The sequence below is a fragment of the Mchenga conophoros genome, linkage group LG17, assembly GCF_057382185.1.
Source record: "Mchenga conophoros isolate Kocher_MC1m ecotype Shallow Benthic linkage group LG17, M_conophoros_male_GT1.1, whole genome shotgun sequence".
Taxonomy (NCBI): domain Eukaryota; kingdom Metazoa; phylum Chordata; class Actinopteri; order Cichliformes; family Cichlidae; genus Mchenga; species Mchenga conophoros.
The window spans coordinates 17,389,206-17,412,611 of NC_140542.1; the positions used below are offsets into that span (position 1 = coordinate 17,389,206).

Consider the following 23,406-nt stretch of genomic DNA (forward strand, 5'->3'; position numbering starts at 1 on the left):
AACATTAGCTAATTGTTATTTACTAGCTAATCTTAAATGAGTGTTCAGTAGAGAAATGAAGCCCAAAAATCATGTTTTACAGTCCTGTGGTCTCAGCCTCAGATACTTATCAAATCACACAAAGCTCATGTAGAAACAGATGTACAAAATATGTTCTCCTTCATTTCTGTCAAACAAAGCTGTATGAAACATTTCCATGGAGAATTTTTCTTTTTGCAGCATTTTTCTTTTTGCAAGTGTTTTTCTTTTTGCAGCATTTTTCTTTTTGCAAGTGTTTTCTGAAGTTGCAGTCCGTTTGGCCTCTCAGGGCCACCGTATTTCTTCGCTGAAAAATAGATTTCTCCTTAAACACTTGCAACTGCAGTTTTGTTTTTTTTACATGCAATTTTTTTTATGTCCGCTCAATTTTTTTTTTAACGTGCGCTCAGAATAGTGGCACAAAAATAACGCCATACAAAACCACCGTCACTCCTAAAACTTCCTCCCGTTTCTTAACAACTAATTGCCATGTTTTGATTGGTTGACATGGTACATTTTTCGACCAATGGGAAAGGCTGGGGGGTGTTGGTTTCATTTTTGCTCACAGGCGGAGAGTGCTTTCGAGCGTTTTCCTTATAAAATGCCGTTTTTACCGTTCATTCCCACAGTAAATATAAACAACGATAGTATTCAGGAAGAAAAACAAACACTGCATATTTTTTTAATCACAACTCTGGTTTTACCTGGCCTATCAACACAATTTAAAAACTGGTATAAAGTCCACACTTTTTCCATCAATTGTTCCGTCTGTCCTGCTCACATCTCCAATGGTTGTCCACGTTGTTAACGTGGCTTCACTCCACATCAGCCACGGCGCTTTGCCAGCTAAAACACCGGTGTCGGCACATAAGGACGCTGTCATAGCCTGTCAACGACGTTGATTAGCTGCGTATATACGTGAATGTGAATCGCGTGATTGGCTGGACTATGGGATAAGAGAATGGTTCTAATCCTATACGGGAGCAGCCAGTCACTTACTGACTAACACTGCAAAACAGAATTGTTAACGTATTTACATTAATTTCAATTCAGGTTAGAATTTCTTTTTTGTGCGCAACGCAGATTTTTCCTGCGCAGAGACCGTGCCAGCAGTGCGCAATTGCGCACGCGCGCAGCTTAGAGGGAACATTGGATATAACTGATGCCTTCAACCTCATTGAAACAGCAAAATACAAACTTAAAGGAGACTTTGTGTTTGAAGAAATGAATGTCACACATCCTGCAGTCCACCAGCTAACAGAAAAGCTCCTACCTGCACAAAGCTGCACATCACGTGATATCCAAACATGGGCAGGCTGGGCCGACTCTCCCTGTAAACGTGGACAGTGTAGATGGACATGATAACAGGCTCCGGGTGGCTGCCGTCCATCACCAGGATGCTGATCTTGCTGTTGCCGAGGCCAACCGGGTAGTTCGCCATCCTGAAGGAAGAAACTTCTTGTTAATCCTGCTGTTGTAAAAGTGGCTGCAAGGAGGTGCTCTAAGGTTATCCTCTGTGAAAAGGAGCAAATGGAGCTACAAAGCCAGATTCACATTTTATTTGAGTTTCATATATCCAGCATGGATCACAAATCTAAACTGAAATAAAACAACTCTTGTGTCCCTTCCTTTTTCCTTATAAAAGCCCAGCATAATGCTAATGCATGACAGGGAGTCCTCCCTTGATGGCACCTGTTTCCAAACCATGACTCCAGCAGACGTTAGCAGCATAGTTAAAGCCCAGAAGAGAAGTAGTAGTAGCTGGTTGCTGTCAGTAGGCTGCTGCTTGCTTCATGCCCCAAATCAAAATGGCGAATGCTATAAAGCAGTTCATGCTCTGATTTTACTTCAATAGAAATGTGTTAAAAGAATCTAATAAAGGAAGTACATCTGTTGTCTGCTTAAACATGCTGTCCAATCAAATGTCACATTTCGAGGTTCCTTTCATTCAGGACTATCTCGACTGCACCTTCTCTGCTGTAACCTGTTGGTTTTTACAGTCCTGGTCTCACCTGGGTCCTCGGTGTTCATCCAGGTGGATCCTGCAGGCCGAGCTGACAGGCTCCGGCCGGATCCGAACTGTCATGGTGTCAAAGGTCACCTCTGCGTGGTACTCCTTCACCAGGGGATGGAACGGGGGGTTCAGAATGAGGGGGGGGTCTGTGTAGATCTGTCGAAGGTGGGGGTCCACACAGAGACCTGAAACAGAAGAATCAGCATGACGTTCGATCTCGAGGTTCTACTTCACTTCACCCATGACACCCACCACTAATGAACAGAGCTTTCACAGTAGAGTACTGAGCAAGTCCCGCTAGGAAGCCCCTGAACCTGTTTGGGGGTAAAACCATCTCCTGTTTCCTCAGGTAGAAACCAAGCATCATCCTCTAAGGCTGAAGCTGGAACTCCGTTAAAGAAAAAAACTTTGCGGATGCTGTGATCACACTTTGGCTGCATGGATCAGAAAACCTCTGCAAACTGCATCCACTAACCACAGCTTCACTTCCACTTGTACGTTAAAGCAGATAACCGTCAGTGAGCTGATGCTTTTCCATCTGCAAACAAATGCCATTTGTCCTACCGCCACCAGGAGGCACAAGTGAGTCTGTCCATATCTACATTAGTGTGACAGATATGAGCAGTACCAGGACCAGCGATGAGCACATTCTTCCTGTGCTTCTCTCACATGCTGTGAATGGCTGTCTGTGTTAGCCCTGTGACAGACCGCGTACCTCTACAGGTGTAATTGCCTGTCGCCTTGTGACACCTAGAACAGGTTGTATAGATTGAGCAGCATCATGTGACCACATGTGTTTCCAGATGTCAGGACAGGTCTAAAATCCACATCTCACCTTCGTCCTGTGAGGAAGACAGAGCTGGTTGCTGACTGGGCGGTTCGTCTGTCCTGTGGGAACATCAGACATAACCCTTCAGTGAACATCTAAGTTCACACACAATGGATCATCTCACACCTGTGAGCCTCTTACCTGCAGCTCCTGTTCGTTTTCAGCTTGTAGAAACCTTCGATCTGGGTCAGGAGGTCAGAGAGGCCACGAGGCAAGGATGAGGAGGAGGAAACACTGGGATAGAGCTGTGGGGACAAACAAGGCAGACACACACAGTTAACACTGCTGAAGAAGAAGATGATGAAGGAGGTGGGGCTTAACTAACCGGCTGAAACGCTGATGAGGTCTTCATCAGCAACTGAAAGTGCAGCAGAAGAAGAAACTCGTCTTCAGACAAACAGACGCCAAGTGTCCCTGTACAGCCACCGTACTGACACACACACACACACACAGAGTCAGGTGGGTGACATTTAATTTTTTCATTTATTAATAAAAACAAACAGAATCTTTTTTTTTTTTTATGAATCAAATAAATGTCTGTAGGATGTCCATCAGTTTTAATTCATTTTAAACTCAGTGTTTCTAATGCTTTTATTTATTTCATTTTATTTGTTTTGGTTAATTATTCAAAAAAATACGCTTTTTATTAGTTTATTAAAATATTTATTCTTTTTCTACACATTTTATTGAGAATCTATTGATTATTTATTGTTATCTTTTGCATTAAGTATTCATTAATTATTACTTATTCATTCATTTTTTTCCTGACATGGAAAACTCCTACTCCTTTAATGACAACACGCTACTCACCTGGCTCCCCTCCCTCTCCGAGGACAGGTGTGTGTGTGAGGACAGGTGTGAGAGTGGCGGCAGCAGGAAGTCCAGCGTGTCCTCCAGGATCAGGTCTTTGGTGATCTGTTGGTCGAAGGCATCGTTGCTCAGAGCTGACACGTTTAACTGTGTGTCCACCTGAAAAGGAGAGGCAGACCAATCATAGAGCAGCTGAGGTCAAGGCGCCCTCTGCTGGTTATTCACCTGAACACCTCAGGCTGGTTGTATGTTTGAGGTCCAGTAAAGTGTGGTTATTCTCAGGTCCAGTCAGAGACGGAAGCTCTGCTGGGTCATCATGTAACTCAAGGGTGGGCAACTCCAGGCCTTGAGGGCTGGTGTCCTGCAGCTTTTAGATATCACCCTTGATCAACACACCTGAATCAAATGATTAGTTCATTACCAGCCTCTGGAGAACTTCAAGACATGTTGAGGAGGTAATTTAGCCATTTAAATCAGCTGTGTTGGATCAAGGACACATCTAAAACCTGCAGGACACTGGCCCTCATGGCCTGGAGTTGCCCACCCTGATGTAACTCAACCTCCAGGTGTCTCAGCAGCTTGAAGCTTCTTCTCTTCTTCATGAGTTTGAGACCTTTCACCCAGAGGAGGCAGAACGTCTCTGAAGACCAGCTGGAAGGCTGAGCTGAACTTGAAAAGATAATGGTCAGACTCTTACCTGGACTACCACAGGTGTGACAGAGCCGCTGAAGAACAAAGTAAAGGTGAGCAGCTGGAAGCACAACAGACACCTGAAACACACAGTAGTGACAATATGAGCCACCACTGGGCGCAGACTGCACACACTCAGTAGACATGACAGATCCAGTCTGAGGCATTTTCAAGTTTTCAGCTGAAACCAAAACAGACACCCAGACACTGCACCATCCTTTCTACCCACCTTTCTTTCTTACTCGCTCCCTACTTTTCTACCTTCATTTCTTTCTACCTTCATTTCTTTCTACCTTCCTACTTTTAGCTGCAGTTTGAAGCAACTGCAGACAGACAGGTGTGTACTGAATCTGGATTGTGAAACAGGAAGTAAAGTTAAGAGTTTCAGCTCAGAATTCACCTGCTTATGGTTCGCTGCTTCTTATTGGTCGACGCTGCAGCCGCCTGCAGCACTTTACTTATCACCTGCTTCACCTGCCTCAAAGCCTGATGGGAGGCTGCTGGATCAAGGTGCTGCAGCAGGAAGTCCCTGAGCTGACAGGAAGAGGATGAGCTAAAGGCTAACAGCAGTGGTCAATGATAATTTATCGTCCCCAATGGGAAACTGATTTGCAAGTGAAAGAGGATGTGCTAGCAGTGAAGTGTTAGCAAGTCCTACACAGGAACATGTTTTACCTTCACAGGTCGGCCCCTCGGATGCTGAATGGTCATTACCACGCTGATGTCATGCAGGAAAGAAGTCAGCGGGGTCACTGAGGTTACCAGGACATAAACATTCACCATGGCAACCAGAGCAGGAGGCTGGGCTTGGCTGTCAGGGAAACTTTAGAGAAACAAGAAACGTTACCTTACAGAACTCAGACAACTTCCTGTCAGCTGGTCACATACAAACCTGTCCAGAGGAATCTCCACCTTCTGATTGGTCGATCCACAGGCATGAGGGTTCATGGGTAAACTAGACTCTGAGAGAAACAGCAAGAGGTTAGCTGAGACCTTCAGATTAAAGCTCAGTTCCAGGCAGTGCTCTTATTTGGCAGTAATGTCTCATGTTGGATGAGCACAGATCATGCGACTTAGGCCACAATCAGCTGATCTATCACATTTAATCTAGATCAATAAGCTGATTTGATTTACCTGCTGCAGACTTACCTGTCAGCTGGAAGTGTGTATAGAAGTGACACAGACCTCCACCTATGTTTGAAAATGCCTCTATCAGCCCAGGCAGCAGGTTCACCTGAGCACACACACAGTTTAGCTGTTATGTCATCAAACATGCCGTCAGTTGACACAGACAGGACAGAAGGGGCTCACCGTCTGATGACGCTGCAGGTGAGAGAAGGAGATCCTCCTCAGACAGCTCTGCTCTGACGTGCTGAGGCACAGCAGGAGGCTCCACCCACCAATGCCTGTAACCATGGAGACACACAGAAGCCTCACCTGTAGTTTAGTGAAGCTTTATTCACAAAGCGACAAATCACGTCAGTCAGGTAGACTCAAATCAACGGCAGCCTGTGAGGGACATCGTCTTCGTCACACTTTCAGAGAGAATAAAAGAGCCACCTGCACGAGTCCCAGCTCGCCCCAAACTCCTTTAACTGTGAAAGACCACAGAATCCAAAACCACCGGAGGCCTTTTCTGCTTGTTTTACACAAAGAAAACGGGAACATGTGGAAGCGATTGTTGACAGGAAACGCTCTGCGGTGGGCTTTTTGCTGGAGCTGTTAGGTTTCAGCAGAAAGAGAACGAAGCAGGATGTTCAACACAGACAACTTTACTTCAACAGTGAGACCATGCTCATGCTGTGAACCAATAATACACAGATTTAAACCTGATGTCCATCCCTCCCTCTATCTGTCCTTCTGTCTATCCATCCATTTGTCCATCCATCTGTCTGTCCATCCATCCATCCCCCTACAGTGAAGACGAGTTGAGCTTCTGCTTAGTCTCTTTCTGTGTTGTTTTATGACCAAACATGAGCTAAAGGAACTTCCCGTTCCAGCTTCCTGTCGTCCTCGGTCTGCAGAAAGCTTCACTTCATGCTCTCAGGTTTCTCTCAGCTTCTCCTTAAACCTCAAGCTTTACTGTCTCACTGCTCCTCAAACATAGGGGGACACAGACAACACAATAATGTGCCTGCCTCTGATCACATAAGCCAGTCAGTGAAGTCTTTATTACTCTGATCTACAGGTTCAGGTAGAGGCTAGGTTATTGTGTAATTAATAAATAATAATACATGACTAAAGCCAACATGTTCTTACAGAGATGGTGTAAACAAGGCCTCTGGTGATACTGATATAATGTTTCTTAACACTGACCTAATGAAAGGAAACATGGTGATGAATCTTTGATGAAGGGTGTTAAGAAAATATCTGATAGAATCATCCAATCAGAGGTTCAGATCTCTTTGCCTCCACAGGATTCAGTTGATGTGGTAATGAACATGTGAATAAATCTGCATCATCATTGTTACCCTCACATCTCCCTGAATTGTTCATGATGTTCAGTGCTGTTGATAAATCATCTCTGAATTTGACATCAGCAGCTGGATGACCCTCTGGTCTGTTTTTTTTGAGGCAAAGTGGGTGGGGTTAAACCCAGAGTGACAGGAAGCATGGAAGCCCCTCTGTGGTAACAGGCCATTTTTCGGTCTTGTGCATGCTCATGTTTCTCTGCCGTGACATCCACTACTGAAGTGATTTTCCACAAACACTTGCTGAGGTCCATCTGCTTTCACAGGAAGTCTCCACCCTCCTCCACCCACAGGAAACCCTGACCTCTGCTCGCTCATGTCGCTGTTTAAAGCTCCAGCAGGGCGGGGCCGTCTGAGCGCGCTCACACTGTTTACATGCTTGATATACAGAGACTGTGTGTGTGTGTGTGTGTGTGTGTGTCTCTCTGTGTGTGTGTGTGTGTGTGTGTGTGTGTGTGTGTGTGTGTGTGTGTGTGTGTGTGTGTCTCTCTCTCTCTCTGTGTGTGTGTGTGTGTGTGTGTGTGTGTGTGCGCGCGCAAGCGCGCGCGCGTTTGTCTTTCTGACAGGTTGAAATGTTTAAAGAACGGTTCATTCAGGATCAGATTCAGAGTGTTTATATTCCCAGCAGCACCTGAAGCCAGCACAGCACCCCCTCAGATGTATATTTACCCTGCGTGCTCCTCAGGAAGCTGCTCGTCTCGGCGTATCTGGACAGGTGGACCTCGTAGTCCATCTGCTGCAGGACTCTCTGGTACAGCTGGACCTCGGTGTCTGAGGTCGGGTGTCGCCCCGTCAGAACCACGGCCCGGCGCCGGTGGGGGGTCCTCTGAGACGAGAGCTGCAACTGAGGGGGCGGCAGGAGTTCGTGTGAATCAGAATACGAATCAGAATACTTTATTAATCCCTAAGGAAATTATGTGGGTTACAGTTGCTCCAAGACAGTAATAGACTAAACTCTTTAAATAATACAATATGTTACAGAGTTTACAAAAGTACAAATTGGTGTGGAGAACATTTTTGTGATAGCTTTAAGAGAGTTTGACACAGCTGAATGACACCCGGCATGGTAGAGCTCCAGTTCATGAAGCACTCAGAGATGAACATTTAAACCATGAAGCTGTGTTAGCCCTCAGACTAAGGTCAGCTTGCCGCTCTGATGATGGCTGTCTGCACACAGCCTGTCAGGTGTTTCTTCTCACCAAAGAAGAAGAAATGCAGTCAGCTCAGGCCTGCAGCTCTGAGGCTGGGATGCTGTTTTCCTGTCGGGTCAGTGGCTGTGATGTCAGCCTCACACTGCTTCCTGTTATGCTTAATCTAACACCTTCAGCTTCCTGTCAGCTGACACAACGAGGCAGCAACGCTCCGCTGTCTGGACTCCAGACAGATCGATCACAGACAGTTCTTTATCAACTGGGATTTTTACAGAGAAAATTCCAGATTAACTCAGCAGGAGGAGCAATATCAGACCATCAAGCCCACATTCCAGACTGATGGACTGAGTCACATGACCCAAAACACCCTCATCTCACCCCCTCCCCGGTTTTAATGTCTCACTCAGTTTAACGTGATCTGTGATCCCAGCGTGTTCACTGCTACAGGATTAGAAATGAGAGAAATGATTTTACACATAAATACATTAGAATTATGTCATTATAGCAAATATTAAACCAAATGACAAACACACATTTTTAATTAACCTGTCCAAACAGCCAATCAGAGTCCAGCTGATGGATCAAACTGTTTCAATTACGTTAACCCGTTCAGGACCCACTGACCATCACCCATGGACTGGACAGTATTTTCTGGTTAGTCAGAGTCTTTTCAAACCTCTGAGAGCTCATGAGGTAACATGGTGTGCTTGTCATGGTCCTCTGCTCCTGTCAGACTGGATTAAAATAGATGTTGAGAATCTGCTCCCAGCAGTAAATCCTCACGTCTGACTGGAAGCTGTGGGGAGGAACCCAAAAAATGAACAGCTGATGGCCAACAGCTGAGAGTCAGCTGACACAAGAACAACATCGACCTTTGACCCTGAAGAATGGTCAAAGAAAAGCCCAGAAACTTCCCGAAAGACTTTAAAAGGTTTCATAACACATGAAGACACTAGGGACGGCCTCTCAAACATCAGACACACCAAAGAACCCTGAAGACACAAAGACAGAGCCTAGAATTTCCTAGAGGTGGAATAATCAGGCCCTGCATCACCCGGACACCAGTACATACCACAAAATACCTGTAGCATTCAGAAAAACCTGAAAGACTCAGGAAAGAACCCTCCTGAGAGACTGAGAAAGACCCCAAAATACTCTGAAAGAGAAGGAATCCTGCAAGAATACTCAGAAGTACCCTGAAGTCTGTGGAGACCATTGTGTTCAGGGTGACCTGCACGGTGAGCCCTCCTCTGCTGTCGCTTTAATTCTGCGGAGGTCGAACAACACACACAGCAGAAATACAACATTCAAACCTTTATTTAAAGGATTTTTTTTACGTCTTACACGCTAATGAAGACCGTTCAGATGTATTGATGAAGTTTGTTTGTCTTCATGCATAAAGACTCAATAATAAATTCCTTCTCAGATGTTCCCGTCCTGTGGGTCGGCAAAATGTTTTATCGATAAAGTTTTACTGAGCCACAGCATTACGAAGATGTTACAGCTCTTCTTGAGTGGTGTAAATCTAAACTCATTATCAAGTTTTCAGATGAAGATGGAGTGAAAGCTCATTAAAGCCTCAGCGTTACTCCAACTCTGACCTCTGAACACGACACTCAGTAAAAGGTGAAGGATGAGCAGACAGGAGTTTACAGCCCTCATAAAACAAAACAAACACTGTGAGTGTGTGCGTGTGTGTGTGTATGCATGCGAGTGTGTGTGTATGTTTACACTCTTGTTATCTGTCAGAAACTGGATCCTCGTGGCAGAAATATTTCTATCGGGACACCAAGCACCAGGACACACTTAAAATACCCAGAACACATGCCAACTGGATTGGCTGGCTCTGATTGGTCCATGCAGCTGTCAGTCACCCCGTGGTAAAATAAAACCCTCGTGCTCACAGTCGTTCATCCGTCTCTGTCTAAAAATATAGCAACAATGAGACAGAAGGAGCCTCGGCCCAGCAGGAATCCTCCTCCAGTGGATGCATTCAGAAGTCCATTCAGATATCAAAACGTTTTAAGAAGAGTTCACTCCACTCTGCTGTCTCAGGGTCGTTCACATGTATTTGAAGTGTTTTAGTTAAAACAGAGCTTTGGGGTCATTTTGGGTTCAATAATAAAGTTTATGTGGAACCAATGAGACAGTACAGTAATAAAGCGCCTTAGGAGAAATCTAAACACATTTGAGGAAGTTTTAAAACAATATGATTTTCACTAAACTCTGACACATGATAAAGTGGAGTACAGTTTGACAGAGTTTAACTGGAGTGAAAAATATAGTGTTTGAAAGGTGACGGTCATCTAAGACTCTGGAAATAATAAAAACAGCCTGACATTTGGTGATGGGATAGTGGGGCGGAGCCCTCAGGTGCCTGAATCTCACTGGCTCAGTGCAGATGCTCCTTAAATGTTTGCTTTTGTTTTAATTGAGTTTGGTGAGCAGCTTTACTAAACTGATGCTGGTGGGGGTCATTATGGGCCACTCAGAATGACGTCATGGTGTGACGCAGATATGCTCACCTGTGCGTGTCTCTGCAGAGCCTCCAGAGTGCACACAAACCTGCGGGTCAACATCTGGAGCGAGGGTACCTTGTAGCACACATCTGACCGCACCGGCTCGTCCCCCACCATCAGGTACACACAGAGTACGAGCAGGAGCGCGAGCAGCAGCAGGGGCGGGCCGGAGCGCCGGCGGAGCAGCGGGACGCACCGCATCACCGGAGGGCGAGCTTCACCGTACCTCCGTCACCTCCATCACCTCCGTCAGCTCAATCTGAGCCCACTTAGGTCAGCACAGAGCATGCGCAGTTTGAATCCTTCATTAGAAAATAAAGTCCTGCTCACCCGAAGACACGGGTGAGCGCGCAAGAGAGGCCGTGACTGCCGTGCTGCTGAGCCGTGCGGGACCTGAGATCAGACGGAGGAGCCACGAACTCCGCAAACTCCGAGCTCACTCCTTTAAATGGACACTGTATGACTCCTCGAAGTCAAATCTGCGCCGTCCTCCCCTCATTATCCTCTCCTACTCCGTCTAAACTGCTTTACCTCCTGTGCTGGAGCCACGCATCAGGCTGGAGCTGCTGTGGAGTAGCGGGACACCATCTGGTTTGAGTTAAAGCCAGCAGCAGGAGGAGGAGGCTCCGTCGTCAGGTTTCAGGTCCTGGGTCCGTCCTCTCCTCCAACTTTTCTGCACACAAACAGGAGGAAGCTGCTTTTCCCCCTCTCTGCAAGGAGTCTGCAGGAGGTCAGCTCCTCCTAGTCCAGATATTTCAGGCGCGCGCACTCCACGTGCGTGAGATATATATATATATATATATATATATATATATATATATATATATATATATATATATATATACATATATATATATATATATATGTGTGTGTGTGTGTGTGTGTGTGTGTGTGTGTGTGTGTGTGTGTGCGTGCGCGGATGTGTGACTATGTGAGTTAAAAAGCTCTCACTGTTTCTGCTGACCAACAACTTTCAAACTGCATCTTTCTACTCTAAAATCTGGAAGACTGGCTGGCCCAGAACTACAGCTGGCTAAACGTTCCTATTCCAACGGGACCCCCACACCCACCCACAGAGCTATTAAAGGGAAATTATCCACAGAAATGTAAACATATTTATCTGCTATTTTGACCCGAGAGTCTCCTGGCTGACCTCTGCCGGACGGTAGAGGAACTGCAGCTACATCAACTAATAAAAACAAACTATAAAGCAATGATGTGAACTGGCTCTGTGGTCTTCAGCAGAGGTGGGTAGTAATGAGTTACATTTACTCCGTTACATTTACCTGAGTAAGTTTTTGAGAAAAATGTACTTTTAAAGTACCTTTTTTGCACAATACTTTTTACTTTTACTTGAGTACATTTGTGAAGAAGAAACTGTACTTTTACTCCGCTACATTTGCAAAATTCGACTTGTTACTTTTTAAAAAATAATGCCACCCAGGCAAAAGAAAAATAGAAAAGTATATTGTTCTAACAATATACCTTTCATGTTTGTACAATATACTATTATGTTAGTACAATATACCTTTCATGTTTGAACAATATAATATCACGTTATTACAATACACATAATTATCACGTTCGTACAATTTAAATATTATATAGGCTACATCGCAGCTCCAGTCACGGCTTCCATCACTGTCTTTTAGTGATGTGTAGGTCGCGAATGAAATGGCTCTTAGAGCCGGATCTTTGACGTGAACGACGCGAGCCGGCTCCTTATCGCGAGCCGTGGGTTGTTTTTTTTCTTTCTCTCACCCTCTCTCTCACACTTTTTTTTTTAAATTATTTGCATATATATGAGTTCTTGTGTATAAATACCAGAGTTGGGACTAACGCGTTATTAAGTAATGCGTTACAGTAACTACGTTATTATTGTGGTAACGAGCACGATAACTAGTTATTATGCCAAAATCAGGAACGAGTTAGTCGTTACTGGGATTTAGATAGGCTTGTTATTCGTTACTTCGTGTGGTGGCTATCGCGGAGCTTCCACAGATTCAATAACATTAGCAAGTGGTGGAAGCCAGCAGGTGGATGAAGGAAAAGGGACGCAGAAGGAAAAGAGACCCGAGGCGGCCGTCGGTCCAAGTGTGAACTGAACTTCAGGTAAGAAGTTATGACCTGCAGTCTCTCTGGGTCAGATATGAACCAAGTTTAGGTGGAGTTTATTTTCGTTATTCTGACTTTTTCCGTACTGCGTGCTAGCTAGCATGACGGAGTTTCTATACAGCTGGGTGGGTGCTATGAAGTTAATGATGTTGAACTTTATTTTGTTCATAAGTTATTAGAGTTGCCAACCTTCCCGTCTGCTATTCAGAGAAAATATTACACGTTTCTTATTGAGGTGAAAAGGAACAGTTTGTCCCGTAATTCAGCTACAATGAAAAAGGCACAAAGCTGGAGTTATTCTGTGTCTTTGCTGCACAGCTGCCTCTTCTTCTCTCATTCTCCCCCTCCCTCTCCCGTTTCTACTTCAATCATGAAACTGATCAGTGATCAGCTGATCGGCTCTCTTGTTTATTTATCTCCCACTTTGCGCCGAAAGAGGAAACCAGCGGATGTCGCGCTAAACAACAGCAGCGCGTTTAAGCTTGATCAGCTGTTGTTAGAATTTATTTAATATTAATTTCTAGTATCAGCTGATGTTTGCTGGAGCCACAGCTGTAAAAGCTGCTGGTCATGATGTCGGTTTGGATATGTGGTGAGAGGGAAACATGAAGATGAAACCAGGAGATGTCCTTACTGAATCATCAGAGCTGAACAGGTGATGGAGAAACAGGTTTACCTTTTAGGTGACATGAATGAGTTGAAGGGAAGTTATGAACAGTTTCTGAGAGACAAATAACACCAGGATCCTTTTCTATGTAGCTGACAGCTGGTAACTGTGCAGGGGCGGGTCTAGCAAAGTGTTGCCAGGGGGGCATGTAGGGCATTAACAGGGAGAGGGGGGCACAAAGAAATACTTTTCTTTCTTATTCTCATTTAAAATGTCTAGCTTTTAAAAAATAATTATCTGAATCTTACAACAAACGATTGATAGATTGATGCATATATACCATCAAAACAGTGCACATCACTGTCACAACAGTGTTTGTTTTCATTCAAAGGCTTTATGATTTTTCCTATAATGGTGGGCCGGTCTCTAGTCAAAATGCCCGGGCCAATTTTCTGTCCCAGTCCAGCCCTGTATGCAGCTCATCTGCAGTCTGGTGTTACCTACATCTTCCTATTCAGAAGGCAGATTTTCCGAGTTCTGAGTACAATCGAAAGCACCACGACTGCAGTTTTTGTGTTGGATGTAAAAGGCGCACATGACTCTGTGACGTAGGCTAGAATCATGGCAGCAGTCAATGACGGTCCAGGCGTGGGATTTCTCTCGTGGAAATATGCACATTATCTTTTCCTTTCTATTGGTAGGTGGCACAGTGCACTTGTGGCAAGTAAGCAAGCTAGAAGACTGGCAAAGTAATGGAAGCAACACATTAACAAGAGAATTCTGAGTAAAACCAAAGTACTTTCCCTAGTAACTAGTTACTTTGAAAGTAACAAGTAACTTGAAGTAACGGAGTTACTTTTGAGAGAAGTAACTAGTAATGTAACTAAGTTACTATTTTAAAGTAACTTACCCAACACTGATAAATACACAAACAAAACACATATGCTTTCAATTGTGTAATTTAAGTGATCTAGGTAGCTCTGTTTTGGAAGTTCAGTTAATGCTAGAAATGTGTTTTGGAGTTTGTACGTGTTTTGTCTCTAGGGGCCACCGCATATATTTATATATAAACATATATAAATAAAACCACTTTTTTTTAACATTAGTAATTCCTTTTGTGCATAATTTTATATTATTGTTAATAATAAATTAATTAAAGCAACAAAACAACCTGAAGAGCCGGTTCAGAGCCAAAAGAGCCGGTTCTCTAAAAAGAGCCGGAAATCCCATCACTACTGTCTTTCTCGTCTTTTCCCAGAGTAACAGCCAAACATTGGCTAGCACTGCTTAGCCTTGCACGCATTCTTATTTTAAACTTAATCTGGAATTCATTGCAAACTGTTTGTGCGGGATATGAATGACAAGATTTTGTTTTTCTACAAGAGTTAGTAAAAACATCTCCAGTGTGATCAAATCTTCTTGCCAAACATCTGCAGCTTGGCAGTGTATACAGCACTATAATGACCAGACCTAATTCTTTTGAAAACCATACATCTTCCACAGGTCTCAACTTCATCAGACATCACCTAGACTCAGAGGCCAGCTGAATGAGGCCAGCACAAACAGCGGCCTAACTGGCTAAGATGATGGATCCATGGGGTCAGGAAAGCCAGAAGCAATGGAGCTGGAGAGGTACCTTTCATGTCCATTCACTGGAGGTGTGGATCTATTACATGGCGTTCCTCACATCAAGAAGCTGTCGATCAAAATCAGTACAGCTCTTCCTGCATCTGGAGCTTGTGAAGGACTTCTCAGTCATGCAGGACTCCTGTTCACTGCTGAACAGTTACAGCTTCACAGAAAGAACGTTGAGAGCAAACTGCTGCTGAAGCTTAACCATCACTTCACTGAGTGAAGAAATGGCACATTTTTGCTAAATATGCAGAAATAGATGCACACCCATACAATTTATGGTAAACTGAGCTCCCTTGTATGTACATATGTTGAAGATGCCTCGTTCTAATGTTTTCTCTGAGGCTGCTGTGGCATTTCGAGCAAAAATGAAAATAAAGTTGACAGCATATCGTGTCACTGGAAATTGTTTGCACTGTTTATATATTTATATTATTTACTGTAGGCATTGGTGAAAAAAGCTTTATGTTGTGAAAAACTGAAATCTGGAAATTAGAATTGTTGTGCCTTATTTTGTTGATCTTTGTACATATATTCCTGTTGAAAATACTAAAATCTGTATATTTATTTTTGTCTGATAGCATTTATTTAAAAAATAAATCAGACATTTCAAACAGTTACTCGCTACTTGAGTAGTCTTTTCACCAAGTACTTTTTTACTCTTGAGTAACTTTTTTGAAGACTACTTTTCACTTTTACTTGAGTAATAATATTTTATGGTCCAGTAATGCTACTCTTACTTGAGTACAATTTTTGGATACTCGACCCACCTCTGGTCTTCAGGCTTAGAAACTTGCGGATAATCTTTGTACACGGACTTCAGAGACACACAGATTTAATGAATAAACGGCACTACGTGGCAGCCTGAAGTTCTCACCCACCAGATGTTTACAGTTGTGACAGCCGCTCACAGCAAAAATGAAGGAAAACTGTTTCCATCAACGCTTCCTGTTGATCCCATTAGGTCAAATAACAACAACGCACCAGCTGATTTACCAAAACATCGCTTTATTGGACTCTTCATTTTAACATTTGTCACACACACGCAAACCAACACGGCACAAACCAACACACACACACACACACACACACACACACACACACACACACACACACACACACACACAATACATTCTGGCTTACTATGGAGGTCAAATGAGACTCATCTAATTTGGCTCCAACAGGCATTCATAGTTGTAGTCCAACAACCCATCCTGTTTGTAGTTTTAAATGAGAGAGGGGAGCATGGCCTCATGGGAAATAATTTCAGCTCTGGGAAAAATCTGCATATAATGGAAGGAGACAAAAAGACCTGGTTTACAAACTTGGCTATTCCAAGTATAATCCCAGATTAACCAAATATAAAACCTGGGTTGTATCTGTGCTCTGACAGAAAGACTCATTAATTATTCTGACCAGTTTAAAATGTCAAGATTAACTTCACTGAATCTGAATAACAAAGACTAGTTTTGGCAGAGACTGTGGTTGTTTTTAGGCTTAGACTGAACCCAGATTTTATTTCTCTCAGAGCTGACATCACTTCCTCCACACGGCTTTAAATCCTCAGTGTCTGATGATGAGCAGTTTGCTGTTGGTGACCTCTGACCTCAGCCGCCTCTAATGAAGGTTACAAGGAGATGTGTCTATTTATGGCGGCTGCCCCTCCTCTTCATGGCCGCTGTGCACTGAGGGCAGTACCACTTCCCCTTCGGGGCCTCCGTCAGGCCAACACAGCCGTAGTGGAACCACTCGATCGGACACTGAGGACATACACAGACACGGTCAGCACATACACACAGACACCCGTTTCCACGGGTCAGAACCTGAAGGTAAAAGACTCACGTCTGTGTTGTCACAGCCGACCATCTCTCCATAAGAAACCTGAAACACAGAAGAGGAGTCACCATCATTCTATGAGGCCTCGTCAGTGATTGGTCCATCAGCAAACCTGATGTATGCGTGTATGTGTGTGTGTACCTGGTTACAGATGCAGTATCGGGGCTCGTTGGGGTCGTAGGTCCAGTCCACCTGACTGTTGGCCTCGGCTTCAGGCAGCACCGATGCCTGCTGGGAGAGCTCCTGAGCGAGCGCCGATGACGAAGAACAGGACGACAGTGAGGAGGAGGAGGACGACGAAGATGACTGATGGTTGGAAGACTTAATGCTGCTCCTGTAAAACAGAAGAAGAGTGAGTGTTTATCCATGCTGAGCGCTGGAGGCAAGAAGCCAAGATGGTGGTCTTACTTGGACTTGCGTCCTCGAGAGTCAGAGGTGGTGCTGGGGGTGAGGGTCTGAGTGAGGGTGGAGGCAAGAGCAGAGGAGGAGTATCCGGCAGTGCTTTCCCGGGACAGAGCGAAGTCCCTGCCCAGCTGGAAGTCGTTGTTTTTGATGGCCTCATAGCTCGCTTTGAGGCTGGACGTCCGCCGGCCCTCCTTCATCTGCTCACATGGATACATCAGCAGTAAAACGTTTAGGTCATGCATGCATGCATGTTATACTCTGTATGATACTGTATGTGACAAATAATAAAGCTTGTTTGTTTTGTTTGTTTGTCAGTAACACAGACAAGCACATCCCGTAGCCGGATGTCAGATTTTCTACCATCTTTCAGTCCTTGAACTAACAAAATGTGATTCAAGATGTCTGATTTAAAAATTCTTTGACCTGCTCATCTCAGACTGACAGTTACTTGAAATTTCAGGTTTGAGTTATACCGGAAACCCAACTAACACAGCAAAGCAGCAGAGCTGAGGCACTGATGATGATGAACAGGATGTCTGCAGATGACTTCAGAGGTGATGGAGACAGATCAGCTGCTCATGCGTTCTCTGTGGAACAAACGTTTCTGGAAGCTGTCGCTTTTTTCAAAGAACCTTTAAAAGATTTTAACTGATCCAAAACGACAAGTTTGGCCTGCAGGTGAAAACACCTGAGAAACTCCACCCCTTCTCTAACTGGATGTTCTCTCACCTGAGCTGTGGCCTGCACCGCCTGGGCAGCAGCCATGGTGATGGCACCGGCTCCAGCTCCAGCTCCGGGCCCTGAGGATAGCGAGCTCAGGTTGTAGGCCATAGGCTGGGAGGAGTTGACGCTGTACGCATTGTTGGTGGACGAGGATGTGCTGTTGGTACGGCAGCCTGCCGAGGACACACAGGTGAGGCAGGCAACACATGGCAGGCGGTCAGAGTGCTCTGGTGAGGGTCGTGGCTCTTACCTGGCGTGTTCTCTTTGGAGGCGTCTGACGTGAGCGTGGACAGCAGAGCTTCAGACTTGAACTTCTTCTCTGGGACGTGTTCTGTGGTGTGGTGGCTCGGAGCGCTATATTTTCTCTCTGAGAGCACACAAACATGCAGTTAGCTGACACTTCCTGTTTCAAACTGAAAACAACACAATACCATCATCATGTCCCGCCCCAAATTCATCTGAGGTTCACACTGCTTCAATCTGACACCATGTTTATGTTTGCTGCTGTTACCATGGTGAACCATGGTGTGGCCAAGAGTGGGTGATTTCAGTCGGTTAAATCAGTGTGGACAACTCAGAGAGGCTCACTGTGCTTATGTCACAGCTTCCGCATCAACTCAAATGATCCCGAATGACCTCAGCAGGTAAGGTCTAACGAGAACAAGTATCGTGACGCTAAACTTTTAAAAGTTGCTAACAACAGCACGAGGACGAAGCCAGAGAATGAGGTTAGTGTGGTCTAAAACCCAGGTTATCACTGCAGTTCAGGTTGATGCGTGATGTGTGACATCAGCAACTGGGAACACCTCCCACCTCGTTTACATCAGCATGACCGCTGCATGTTTCTGTATTCTAACATTTTAACAACTATTAATCATCCTCAAAAAAATATTTTTATTTCTCATTCTCAGATGAACGACTACACGCCTCTGAAGACGCTTTCAGGGATTCATATGCATGGATTAGGTGGTCAATCAGTATGGATCAGGAAAGATGCAGGCGATGATCCAGAGAGCAGACAAAAAACAGATCTGGTGTTGCTGTGTACTCACTCTCTGTGGCGGCGTGTGAGTGAACGTGGTGGTTGTTGACAGGCTGAGACGGGCTGTCCATCTCCAACGATCCTGAGCACAGATGTGTGACAGGAAGTCAGGCACACGTTACAGGAAGTCTAACATTCCCCTGCCGAATACAACCAAAGAGCTACTCACGTCTCTCAAGGATCTCAGTGATGCCAGCGTTGTCAGCCTCCAGCTCCATCTTGAACTTGGCCAGTTCCTGGTCCAGTTTACGCAGGTGTCGGTCCACCTGAGACACAGAGGATCAATGAGGTCAACAACGAAAACCAATTTTAAACCAATCAAGCAGCTTTTCTGTGACACATGAATAATCTTTAAGTGTTGGGCTGATGGATGTCTGGATGTGTTAATAATCACACAGATGCCCCCAAAAGTTGATTCTTTTCATCTGGACGTAGCATTTTCAATGGGAGAAATGTTTCGTCACTCATTCAAGTGACTTCTTCAGTCTCAGCTGACTGCAGGTTTCCCCAATCTCATAAACAGTACATTTGCATTATGACTGAAACTAACACCACTGAAGGAACAATGGGCTGGAAGGTCAGTTCCTTGGCCATTAATATGCAAATTCTCATAACCCTTGATCAACATTGACTGATCAAATCTCACAGATGAGTGATCAATCTAACCAATCAGTGATTTATAACTGAAGGGTCTGAGTTTAGCTGGTATCTTTCAGTGATAGTGACCATGCTCTCAGACTGCAGGAAAAGTAACTCCTTGTGCTTTTTTAGTGGCTCTTCAAGGTTCTTTCTGCCCTCTAGTGGCGGCTGTGTGGAATAACTGAGGGTTCCTCTGAGATTTCTACACGTTAAAGCTGTTAAAGCCTAAATGTGCACCTTTGCCATTCTGTGATCACCTGAGTGACACCTGAAGGAAACCTTTACTCACCAGGTCATAGATCTGATTGGCCAGCTGGACTTTCTCATCTGCATCTTCCAGAGCTTTGTAGTAATCCTAAGAACACACACAGGTTTAACCCAAAAACCCAAGACACACACCACCCACCCACCCCCACACCCACACCCACACACACACACACACACACACACACACAGAAACAAGAAGAATCCGCCACCTCTGACCTTTTTAATGACCTCCATCTGCTCCTCTCTCCACTCTGGTTTGTTCTTCTTGGCGTTGACGAAGAACTCGATGACCTTCTGCTCCAGCTGATCCGTGGCATCTGAAGGAACAAACAGGAAAGGACGTGAGAAAACGCAGCACTCAGCATTTTACCATCACGTGTGCAAAGTCTGACTGCGGCCCTCCCTCAGGTGTTTCCTCTCTGTTGGTGAACTGCAGATTTATTCTGAGCCTGGGGATCACCTTTGGACTGTAGTTCTAATGAAATCAGAGCTGAGGACTCACCTGGTCCACACTAACCTGAGTGTGACTCCCTCAGGTGATTTGTTTTTGAGTGTTTCCTGCCAGCTGAAACCTGCAGCAGTGAGTGTGCCATGTGTGGATAATATTTGTTAGATTTTGTTGATTCGTGATTGGATACGCTCTGCAGTATAAATGTGCAGTATAAATAAAGTTTGATTAAAACTTTATTTCCCCAGCTCTCACTCAGTGAGTGCTCCTGTTATGTCACAGATCTGTGCCTCTGAACCAATGTGACTAAAGCTGAAGCAGTTTCATCATCTATTTGCAGCAACAAAAACATAGTATTCCAGAAACATGCTTTGCTAATTCCAATCAACGCATCCAACATTACCTGCCCGAAACCGGAAGTGGCGTCATCTTCGCAGAAAATACGGTTTTTTCCTATAGAATACGCTGGTGGTTTTTAAACTTCATTTTTAAGTTTATGGCTTTCTGTACAGTTTCTGGGATGCTAAGAACTCAAATGACACTGCTGGAAATAGCTCATGCTGTTTTTTGCAAATTTGCATTACAATAATTATTTTCATTTTTCCTACAGTATATAAAAATCTGTGTATGTCAAAAATAAAACTATGAATACACTCAAAATAGATTTCCTGTGGTTGGAACCTATTTTGCGCAACTTTTTTGCATTTACAGTTTTGAGGGATATACCCCTGAAATTTCTCTAACTAGAAATATGTGTAAAAAACAAACAAGCAAAAAACAATGTTACATTTTTTTTGGTAGTTTTATTGCACTTTTTTGCAATTCATGTAGTTACTATAGCAAATTGAAATACTCCCAAAAAATATCACTACACCATCTAAAAATATATAGATAAGCTCTGGTGGACTTGGTTCTATGGTAGGTCTTAAAGGGTTAATATCCTGAGGTTTAAACAGATAGAAAAATGACAGCAAAGTGTCCAGCAATACTGGCCCTGTATTTATTTGGTATCAGATCAATACTTAAATCTGCAGTATCACACAGCACTAGCGCCCAGCACAGGCTCATTCAGAGTATCCCTAACACTCATTTATTATTACACCTTTCAGAGTCGCGTTTATACCATTGTTACAACATTGTTTTTCTGGCTGCACACACAAGCGTTTAGAAAGTGGTTTAATTGATCTAACTCTAAGTCCAATTAAATTTGTGTCAGTGATTGAAACAAAATATTTTAGAGGAAATGATTACTATTTTAATAATCCTTCATTTTAAATTTCAGTTCAAAATTATTTAGTTTGTTCAGCAACTTCATAATTTATCAAAACATATTTTACTAAAACCTTTTTTTAATTTAAACTTAAAAAAATAGATATTTACAGAAATCCTATTAAATAATCTCAGTTTAGACCAAAGAAAACTGATTATTTTTTATTTATAAAGTGCTAAAATAGTGATTAGGACCTCCTGTGAGCGTCTAACAGCGATAATCATTTTAAAGTTGCTTTATTAGCAACTTGACTTTTAATGTGCATGAATGTGAACTTTCGGATCGGCAGTAATAAAGGGGAGGGGGCCCTGTGGGTGGATGTGACCCTGCAGGTGGTTGCTGCGCTGCAGTATCGTGCTGGTATCTACTGGGTTTCAGCCCGTTAGCCGCCTCTGCTAACGTGTGCTAATTAAGTAAGCGCCATTGGGCGGTCATCAGCGCCGGGACGCGGCTCTGTTGCTTGGACAGTCCCAGCAGGGCTGCCGCTATGTGTGCATGCCGCAGCGCGCGTGTCCCCGGTGTGTGGCGCCGTTGGCGGCAGGGTTGTACGTACTCTGAACCTGCAGGTCCATCTCCCTCATTTCCGTAAACCTGTCGCGGAGATCCATGGGTAGCTGCTCGATCACTGCCAGGAGAAGAAAAGGCGGTTACCTGCTAGCACGGCTAGGCTAACTGCCGGAGCCGACCTGGCCGGAAAATAACACCCATTTAACGCGCAGCAGAGCCCTGTGACACCGCTGCCGCTTCGGTGCAGTCCCATACTCACTCTCCAGGTAGTCCTCCAGGTACAACATCGTGTTTAATTTAAGGTGTCAGTCGTTTTCGCCGACAATTCTCTGCTTTCAATATGGCGCCGCCTGCCAACGTCTGCTCAGAAAAAAATACCCAGAAAAAAGGAGGTCACAGATGCTGACGCAAGCGTCTGCCCGCGCTCTGATTGGTTCACATACAGGCAGGCGTTGACAGGACAGATGCATCATGGGAATTGTATTTATATTTACACTTCTTTACGTCTTTTATGCACTACTATAGTAATCCTTTATTTATTTATTTGAAAATAAAAAGCAAGAGGGGTGTTTTTCTCAAGCCTTGTAAACTATTTCATTTCGACTGCACATTTACACAAAGCTTTTGGACATTTTTTTTACCTGAAAAATTGCATTAATGACCAGCTGAAAATTATATTTACTTTTCTACAAGAATATGTGGACAGAAACAACTAAAGAGATTAAGAATAAATCCATCTCACCATTTCTGTTCAGATATGTTTGCTAATGTATTAAATATTAGATTTGTGCGTTGTGGTACTAATTTAACACATTTAAAGTATGTGGACAAACAATATAAGCTGTGTGGTAACTTCTGTCCACATACGCTTGTGTTTTCACACATGTTCAGCTGTTAATTAAACATATCCCACTTCATGCGACTATAATTATTCATGAACCGAGCAGTGATTCTATTTTAATGATCATATATTAATTATAAGTTCTTATCAGTGATTTTAATAACTGTAAAATGAGTGCACGTGTTAGCCTATATACTTTGGGGTATATATATTGTTTTAGATTAGTGTTATAAGAACCATCCATTTACCATTTAGACAGCCAGTCACATGCGTTCACATTATTTTGATTACAAGTGTGAGCAGAAAAACAAACAAGCAGCCTAAATGGCCAAAATTATGTAGACACAAACGACATGTCTTACTGTATTTCCGTGGAAGTTTATGTCCACATTCTTTTGTCATACATTTTTCTTTCTACGAGTTTATGTTCAGTTTCCGGCAGTGTGTAACATAATAATATATGTGCAAATAGTCAGAAAGTATGTGGAAAATAATTACAAGGTAGCCTAAAGTAAGTTTCCACATAATTTAGGGACAAAAAGTGCTACTGCAAAGAGTTTATGACCAGAACT

At 43.9% G+C, this 23,406-nt stretch overlaps 2 protein-coding genes across 2 annotated transcripts in view; both read right to left on the reverse strand.

Annotated features, from left to right (window-relative positions):
- cped1 (cadherin-like and PC-esterase domain containing 1) overlaps window positions 1–11,092 on the reverse strand; it is a 28,342-nt gene extending 17,250 nt beyond the window's left edge. Inside the window, exons 1-14 of the mRNA XM_085251349.1 lie at window positions 10,509–11,092; window positions 7,502–7,676; window positions 5,673–5,767; window positions 5,511–5,595; window positions 5,254–5,323; window positions 5,037–5,184; window positions 4,762–4,895; window positions 4,369–4,441; window positions 3,672–3,830; window positions 3,187–3,291; window positions 3,003–3,106; window positions 2,868–2,920; window positions 2,031–2,217; window positions 1,292–1,460 (exon numbers count right to left, since the gene is read on the reverse strand). Of these exons, the coding sequence (XP_085107475.1) occupies window positions 1,292–1,460; window positions 2,031–2,217; window positions 2,868–2,920; window positions 3,003–3,106; window positions 3,187–3,291; window positions 3,672–3,830; window positions 4,369–4,441; window positions 4,762–4,895; window positions 5,037–5,184; window positions 5,254–5,323; window positions 5,511–5,595; window positions 5,673–5,767; window positions 7,502–7,676; window positions 10,509–10,703 (1,752 nt within the window). The 5' untranslated portion in view covers window positions 10,704–11,092. The remainder of the gene's footprint in view (window positions 1–1,291; window positions 1,461–2,030; window positions 2,218–2,867; window positions 2,921–3,002; window positions 3,107–3,186; window positions 3,292–3,671; window positions 3,831–4,368; window positions 4,442–4,761; window positions 4,896–5,036; window positions 5,185–5,253; window positions 5,324–5,510; window positions 5,596–5,672; window positions 5,768–7,501; window positions 7,677–10,508) is intronic.
- A 4,755-nt stretch (window positions 11,093–15,847) lies between these two features.
- Window positions 15,848–22,410, reverse strand: ing3 (inhibitor of growth family, member 3). The gene is made up of 12 exons (XM_085251377.1): window positions 22,253–22,410; window positions 22,040–22,111; window positions 19,985–20,085; window positions 19,791–19,856; window positions 19,032–19,128; window positions 18,873–18,944; window positions 18,071–18,187; window positions 17,827–17,993; window positions 17,101–17,294; window positions 16,834–17,026; window positions 16,699–16,737; window positions 15,848–16,616 (listed from the first exon to the last, which is right to left on the reverse strand). Exons 1-12 carry the CDS (start codon window positions 22,278–22,280, stop codon window positions 16,500–16,502), a joined length of 1,263 nt encoding a protein of 420 aa, XP_085107503.1. The 5' UTR covers window positions 22,281–22,410; the 3' UTR covers window positions 15,848–16,499.
- Window positions 22,411–23,406: the final 996 nt, after the last annotated feature.

What these genes read in the sequence shown, in the direction of transcription:
- ing3 (XM_085251377.1), bottom strand. Translation starts at nt 22,280, where the DNA reads ATGTTGTACCTGGAGGACTACCTGGAGA. An exon ending in AGATGGAGGTCATTAAAAAG is followed by an intron (nt 19,857 to 19,984) that starts GTCAGAGGTGGC and finishes GTGTGTTCTTAG; the next exon opens with GATTACTACAAAGCTCTGGA. An exon ending in CTCACACGCCGCCACAGAGA is followed by an intron (nt 18,188 to 18,872) that starts GTGAGTACACAG and finishes GTGTGCTCTCAG; the next exon opens with AGAGAAAATATAGCGCTCCG.